This window comes from Bactrocera oleae, chromosome 5, assembly GCF_042242935.1.
Source record: "Bactrocera oleae isolate idBacOlea1 chromosome 5, idBacOlea1, whole genome shotgun sequence".
In the NCBI taxonomy this organism is placed as follows: domain Eukaryota; kingdom Metazoa; phylum Arthropoda; class Insecta; order Diptera; family Tephritidae; genus Bactrocera; species Bactrocera oleae.
Window position 1 is genome coordinate 36,785,578 of NC_091539.1, and position 7,683 is coordinate 36,793,260.

Consider the following 7,683-nt stretch of genomic DNA (forward strand, 5'->3'; position numbering starts at 1 on the left):
TCCCATCATCTGCAACCCAATCAGCAGATGGTAGTATTTTCGCAAAGTGCATCAATAAACAAAAATCCTATGCAGGCAAAACAACAACAACGAAGTAGTAGAAATAGAAAGAAAAGGGGAATAGAATTTTTGTACTGAGTTGTGAACACCAAGAGAATATACAAATAAATGAAAACAATGTGAAAAGTGTAAATTATTAATGCATTTTGTACATAAAAACGGCGACATTTGGACGGTTGATTAGGTAAAATGATATAGTAAAGCGTTTGTAATAAAATTTTATAAAAGGACCGATAAAAATAAATAAAAAGGCTGAATATGCAAAGCCATTAACGAAACGAAAGTCGAGCGCCATTTTTGTCAGTTGTCAACTTCGTGTTTTCGCAAGTGAATTTAGTAAAATTTTATCAAAAAGTTTTACATTAAATCTGCCCTGAGAATTATTAAATTTGGTAATAAATAAAAATTCAAAGTGTTTAGAATGTTTTAAAAGCAATTATTTGAAAAACTTTTCAGTTTAAGAGAAGTTATTTGCCATTAAAATTCAGCGTGCCGACGTAGTCGAAAGGGCGCAATTAAAATTTCTTTGTCGTGTGGAAAATTTACACTGAAGTTTTCTTTAAAAGGCGTTTAAAAAATGCTCAAACAAACAAATACCTTTGGAATTTTCATAAAAAATGTTTTATTTTAAATAGGCTTCACAGAAAATGAGCGCCAATGCGCTGGGCGGGGACGAAAATCAGACGGTATTGTCGATTACGACGACAACTGTACCACCCGGTCAAGAATTCATTGATGAATTCGAGGAGTTATTGGAAAGCAATGAAACTCAAATCCGAATCGGTGAAAGAGTACCACTTGCCATAGCAAGCAATGGCAAAAGCGTTGGCGGCGGAAAAAATGTCAACGAGCGCAAACCAAATGGCGTTATATCCACAACAAATTGCGATGAAAAATCGCGCTCCGAGGTATGAAAGCTTTGGTGAAATGTGTATGTGTTATATGATGTGAATAAATTAAACTTGGTTTGGAATTTTTCGAAATGATTTTTAGTTGGATTCCGAAGTGAGTGAGTTACTAGGTTCTGTGATAATGCATAATTGTACGGGAACTCGTGCTAGTGCACGGGTCATACAAAAAATGAAACAAGACCAGACGCGACCATTAACACCACCAAATGAACGCGATCCACAGCGACGTGACGAGAAGTCAATGCAAAAAACTCCATCGCAATTACGCAGCAATAAGCCGACATGGACTAATTTAGAACGTAATCACTTTTTTGATGCGCTAAATGAGTTTGGCAAGGATTTTGATGCACTCGGCAATTATATAAACACAAAGCTGAAACGTAGAAGCACAGCAGACGGTGCATTCAAAACGAAAGAACAAGTGCGACAGCACTATTACCAGACCTATCATAAAATTTGTAAATATATAAAGTTCTCTGACGGTAAGTGGCCTTGTTGAAAATATTTACTGACATACATATGCATATAGATATGTAAAATAATATTTAATTTGTTCCTCATTACAGAGGTTAAGAAACCGGCACAGGAGTTATATGCGCTTATCAATTATGGCGAAATGCGAAGGAAACTTCAATTCGTAACCGATAAACACTTCATGAAATTGCGAAATCTTGTCTACCATGGTCACATAACTGTGCGTTGTAAAGGCAAAAACCTGCGTATTAAGACACCATCATGTAAGGCGTTAAGGAGACTGAATCAACTCGATGGTGAATGAATTAAAAATTATTTTGCATATGTAATTAGAAAATTATTAACATTTTTTTTTTAATTGCAGACTCACTTGAGGACATACGATTGCCATCGAAAATCGAGGTAATCGTCAGTCCTGCCACTATGGAAGCCTTCGGACGCGTTCAAACCGTTGCACAAAATCCTCGTGTACGCACTACGGTGCCACTGCACAAGAAATTGGTAAATTTTATCAAAACGTTTCAAATGAAATGGCGTAGTGCCGAGCAGAAAATGGCAGAAGAAGAATTAAAATTATTTCCTTCCTATTGCGCGCCCACACCCACTTTACATTCAAGCGATTGTAATGGTCCGCAGTCTGCCGAAAGTTCTGAACGTCTGCCAGCCTTTCAAGATCCCGAAATGTGTTTTTTACCCAAACCAGGTGTGCCTATACATCGCCCATTGTTGAGTATCACGGAGTACCTTGGTAGTGGCAATATCTGTTTGGCCGCATACGAAGAACGTATGGGCGTGAAAGTGCGTGGTGAAACATTATCACAAGATCGTGCTGCCAATAAACGACCACGCACCGAAAGTGGTTCGGAGAAGCGTTCGCCTGATTCGAAGAAAAATAAACTTTTCAACAGTCCACCATATGAAAAACTAGATAATGATATTCCTGCTGGTGATATTGTGTTCAAAGATGAACTTGGAGTGATGTACGAACAGGACATATTACCAGGAAAGTGTGAAAGCAGTAGCGATGAATTAAGTGATGAACTGCAAGAGTTGTTGAACGCCGATTTGGACAGTAGTGTAGTGATAAAAGAAGGTGCTGATAACTCCCAAGAGGAGGTAAAAATATCATTAAACACAAGTGATATCACAATAACAATAAACGCAAATTCAACAACTTTTAATCAAAACCCAAACACTGCCAATAATCAAGCGCGTATGCGACGACCTGTCAATGCGCGTGCTGGACGTGCCAGTGCGTCCAACTTTAAGCCACTCATCAGCGAGGCAGTGATTCGGCGTATACGAAAAGGCTGGACTATTTCCACGGCGGCGGACATAACCATCGGCGATCTTTATGTTGTGCTGGGACAGGATTCGAAACTCGAACTAGACTACTATTGGACTGACAGACAACAACAACAGCAGCAGCTACCAAGTGTGAATACCGTTAACACCAGCAATGCGTTGATTAATGTCAATAATATGCATGTAAATAGTAGCTGCAGTTTAACCTTCGGTGGCGCTGCTTTGGAGTCTATGACGCAATCAGATACAAAAGTATTTATGCAAAAACAAAATGGCATGCCATATAATCCCAGCGAATGTGATGACCCGGGGTTGCTGAAATCCCTTTCCACCGCTGGCTTTGCAAACAAGCTTAAGCATCTGCTTTTAATAGCCAATCTGAGCGAGCGCATGCGCAAGCGACAGTGTTCCTGTGGACACACATGCGAGCGTAATGTAGCAAAATCAAGAGTAAGTGACGCGCAACATACTTTTTTTGCACTGTAATTTATACATTAATTTTTTTGTAGATGGAACGCAATTTGGCCACCAAAACTTATGTGTCGACAAAAACATTTTCAACCAATAACAACAACGAGAGCAATAATGTTTTCCGCCAGCCTGTGGCACCCATACGACGGCCACTTTTCAATATGGACAGCGTCAAACCACTCTATCCGGTAAGTGAACGCAAAATATATCTATATATGTCTCTTCAAGTACAGTAATTTGCTTTCATTTCTGTTCACTTCACAGGTGTCACGTCAAAAGCAATCAATGCGTCAAGTGTTGGTGCAACGTATGATATTGCCTGGTGGCAGCACGGCCAATCAGTCGTACGATGTGTTGAAAGCTAAAAATATTGAAAACACACGTGAAAGCTCTGCAACTAATACAGTGGAACAAAGTTCATGTGCAGAATCTCTTACGTCTCCTGCATCTGCCGCTATGACAACGACGGAAGTGTCAACCATAATGCCGCTACATCATAATCCACCAACGATTAGCAATTCCTCACCATTTATTTCAATTACAAATAGTAGTTATAGCGATAGCGACACAGCTGGTGGTTTAGAGCAGGTGGACAATAACCCTTCAACTTCCGGAATATATAAAATGTCAGCTAACAATGTAAACACTAATAACACTGATCTTGTTGCTCGTTTCTTTCAATCTTCTGCTATTGATAACGCTGATGTATCGCTGTCGTCGTCATTTCCCGATAGCGCCTTCGATGAGTCTACAAGTAAGTAAAGATATTGTGTTTTTATTAGCACATTTTTTCATTCTACATTACAACATTAAGGAATACTTAAGTTAGGGTGGAAGCGAACCTTTTTTTTTTAATTATTTTTTATTACAATAATCGCATATTGTGATCGATTTAAACAGTAGTAGTCGGAGGTGAGTGTGGTTATTAGCCAATTTTTGTAGGCTGTCAGAAAAAATTACTCACCGTACTTAGCTGTGATAGATTGGCGTGATAATGCTCCGATTTCGCCCATTCGTAATACCACACGACATTGTTATGGAGTTTTATTATGAGGTTAAGCCAGTAAAAAAGAAAGGGAATTTTGCAACAAAATGGCGGCTACTGCTCCAATCTTCGGAACAAGTCGGGTAACGGTGGTCGCAATATCTGAAAAAAACCGTCGGAGCCTCTCTAACGTATATATTTAGACATGCCCGTCTGTTTGTATTTACGCGAATTAGTCCCTCAGTTTTGGAGATATCGATATGAAATTACGCACATGTCATTTTCTCCTCAAAAATATTTGGTACTAGCAGATCACTCCATTTGCCATGCCACTTGGGGAAAGAGGACCTCATATTCGTGGAATGTCCGAATCGAATAATTCAAAAAGTTATATAAAGATATTGAATTAGTCTTGAATATAAAGTGATTAATTTTGATAAGGATTAATACCAAGGTAAACAAATAAAGAGCACTAAATAAGAGAATAGTTATTGTAACGTAACTATAATAGGTCAACATAGCTTATGTGTACATTTTTTGTGGCATTTGATAATTATATGTTCTGCAAAGTGCATTATTTTCTTCTATCACCAATTGTATGTATTCGCAGCGCACGCTAATTTTTTACACCTTGGGTTATATTATTGGCGTTATAGCAAGGATTCCTAACTTTTTAAAAAAATTATACCATTGGCTGTATGACCACAGATAGTGTAGCTTCCCAACGGTGAAAGTTTTTTCAAATCTGTCAAGTGGTTTCGGAGCCCATTAAATTCAAACAAACCAACAATTAAATCTTTGCTTTTTATAATATTAGTATACTTGTAGATAAGCCTAAATATTTATATAAATAATTTGAAGGTAATATATAAAACCGTTAAATGAACAAAACTGTTATACTGACAAACTATATAATTCATCCACAAAAAATTATAAAACTAAACAATATATGCCTTTCGACAGATACCAGCTCGCTCAACGGTATGACCCCCACACATTTACTGCGAGAGTCCACGTCGAATTCGCGTTGGCTTGAAGAGAACATCAATGATTTCTCCCTAACCAGTCTGCTGGGGCATTTGGATGAGATCAATGCAACTCGTGATATTTTGGTAAGTGCGAAACCACTTTTTTCCTATAACAAAAAAAGCCCATTTTATATGCGTATACTTTAACTCTCAGGATCCCTCGTCGAATTTGTCGGTGATAAGCGAAAGCAGCGTCGATTATATGCATAAATTTCAAGAGATTACTGCCTTAATGCAAAGCCAGGACAAGGATTAAAGCCAATATGCAAAATTTATATAATTTCATACGCTGAATTTAAGGTCTGCTAATGACTGGCTGTTGTGCCAGGCCGTTCGCAGCTCTTACAGATCTGACCAAACTATATACATACATAGATATTAGTTAGTTATAGTACCAACACCAATAATCTATAAGTGAAAAATTGTCGACCTTTTACATTTCCGTTCCCATAATTTTTCATTTCTCTCTTAATTTTATGAGTTTTCGCCCAGTCCTGAGGTCGAAGCATGAACATCTGCATCCTCACTTTTACACGTATTTATATACATACACATATATATACAAAAGAAGGGAATATATGTATTCATTTCTCACTCACAATTATTTACTTTAAGTAAAATAGTTTTAATAACATTAATTTGTGCTTTAATTTATATACTCAAAATGATTTTATTTTTATGATCATCACACCATATATTATATACCTATACTTAGTTTTTTCCTCCTCCCTTTACAATAAAGCTATATATATTTATATGTATATATATATATATCGTCTAATGTATATATATTCGTAGTTTTTAAGCTGACGTTGTGATTTACGCTAAAGCTACACTCAATTGATGCAAAACACTGATGTTTAGTTGAAGCGCTTCTTGAAATTACGAAATTCGATCTTTTTCCCCATTCACCCAAGAACTCTTTTCCAACATTCTCTTTAAGCTGAAATTTTTGGTTATATCTCCTTACGAGTGTAGCAATTTAAACATAAATCTCGAGTATTTGAACACATTTGCAATTCATATAACGGGTTGTTATATAAGTTGGCTTCCACTTTGTAATGTAAGTAGAGAGGATGACCACACGCTGTACATCAAATTACAAATTAATTAATTACTAACTAAGTTTAAACATAAGAATATTGTTACTTGTTTGCCATTTCCCTTGTTCGGTTTGTGGACATCATTTTTTTTATACAATCCTACTCTATAAGTGTAATATATGTATGTACGCATTGATGTTTGTATTATTCGAGAACGTATTATTGAAGTCTGTATAAATCATTTATTATTCGTTCTTTATTTAGCTAAGTAAGCCTTTAGTCTGTAGGTAAACAAAAATCCTAACAAAACAATAGTTTAAGCTCAACCATTACAAATTAGCACCTGCTTGTGACAGGTGAACAAGCACGTTAACCAACAAAACTCAAATATATTATATAAAATGAAAACAAAAAATATTTTTAATATCCCCTGAAAGTGAATTGTTTTAATTCAAAAACATGTTTTTGAGGTTAGGAACATTTACTTATGCATTTTTTCAATATTGCAAAGATAAGTTCCTAAACAGTTATAGATGATTTTGTATGAAGTTGAATAATCCATAATTGGGAAAATTTTTATGCCCTGAACAAAGTATATTAAGTTTGCCATGAAATCAGGTTCTTTGTCCGATGTACAATGAAATTCTAATACTCATAAAATTTTAGCAACTAAAACGAAAGGATAGTCCTACTAACACTAAAAGAAACCCGTACAGTAAGTAAATGTTGGTTATTTGACAAAAAATGGCTTTTCGATCCGTAAAATTGCTAGTCAGTTATGTTAAGAAAACAATGCAATGTAGTTGGTTTCCCGAACGTAGGAGGTCGCCCACGATTGTAAACAAACGCTGATGTCAGGCAAATAGAGAGAAGACTCACTAAAGCGGATAATAGAACACCGTAGCAGGCTGTAATCGCCATAAATTTAAACTGTCAGTGAATGTACCGCTCAGGGAGCTCTTCAATTAAAGAGAATACATTAAGACCAGAAAGTTTCCGGAAATTGTAAATAAAACGAAATTTTTTTAATATTCATCAATATTTATTTTGTCGCCTTCGATATGCAAGCCTGCTCTATTTAATAAAAATGTAAAGATGCGTCTAAAGATTTTTAAAATACATACAAATTGGTCCACGGAACACTGGGAAAAGGTTATCTGGTTGGATGTAACGGAAATCACTCGGATGGCAAACAGTACTATTAGCGTCCGTTCCCACAACAGTCGGGTCTACGTAACCGGAACGGACCCGGATTCGGACTTTATGGGCAAGAGTGTTTATCTAGAGGAAGAGATTGTTATAATAGAAATTTTAGTTGAAAGTATGCCGAGACGTCTAGAAAATGTGATTAAACACAAAGGTTTTTTTTCCAAATATTAAATAATGTAATTATAGACATTTACTTT

General features: G+C 36.3%; 1 protein-coding gene across 2 annotated transcripts; it reads left to right on the forward strand.

Moving 5' to 3' along the window:
* The first annotated feature begins 88 nt into the window (after positions 1-88).
* On the forward strand, positions 89-6,713 carry crm (cramped chromatin regulator). Of its 2 annotated transcripts, none has more exons than XM_014239021.3 (9): positions 89-244; positions 696-968; positions 1,054-1,453; positions 1,538-1,741; positions 1,810-3,200; positions 3,260-3,409; positions 3,486-3,975; positions 5,170-5,318; positions 5,389-6,713. In XM_014239021.3, exons 2-9 carry the CDS (start codon positions 708-710, stop codon positions 5,488-5,490), a joined length of 3,147 nt encoding a protein of 1,048 aa, XP_014094496.3. In that variant the 5' UTR covers positions 89-244; positions 696-707; the 3' UTR covers positions 5,491-6,713. The 2 variants fall into 2 exon arrangements, with proteins under 2 accessions (XP_014094496.3, XP_036227510.2); XM_036371617.2 differs by lacking the exon at positions 89-244 and adding an exon at positions 336-452.
* The last annotated feature ends 970 nt before the right edge of the window (positions 6,714-7,683 follow it).

What these genes read in the sequence shown, in the direction of transcription:
- crm (XM_014239021.3), top strand. Translation starts at nt 708, where the DNA reads ATGAGCGCCAATGCGCTGGGCGGGGACGAAAATCAGACGGTATTGTCG. An exon ending in GAGACTGAATCAACTCGATG is followed by an intron (nt 1,742 to 1,809) that starts GTGAATGAATTA and finishes TTTTAATTGCAG; the next exon opens with ACTCACTTGAGGACATACGA. An exon ending in ATGCAACTCGTGATATTTTG is followed by an intron (nt 5,319 to 5,388) that starts GTAAGTGCGAAA and finishes TTTAACTCTCAG; the next exon opens with GATCCCTCGTCGAATTTGTC.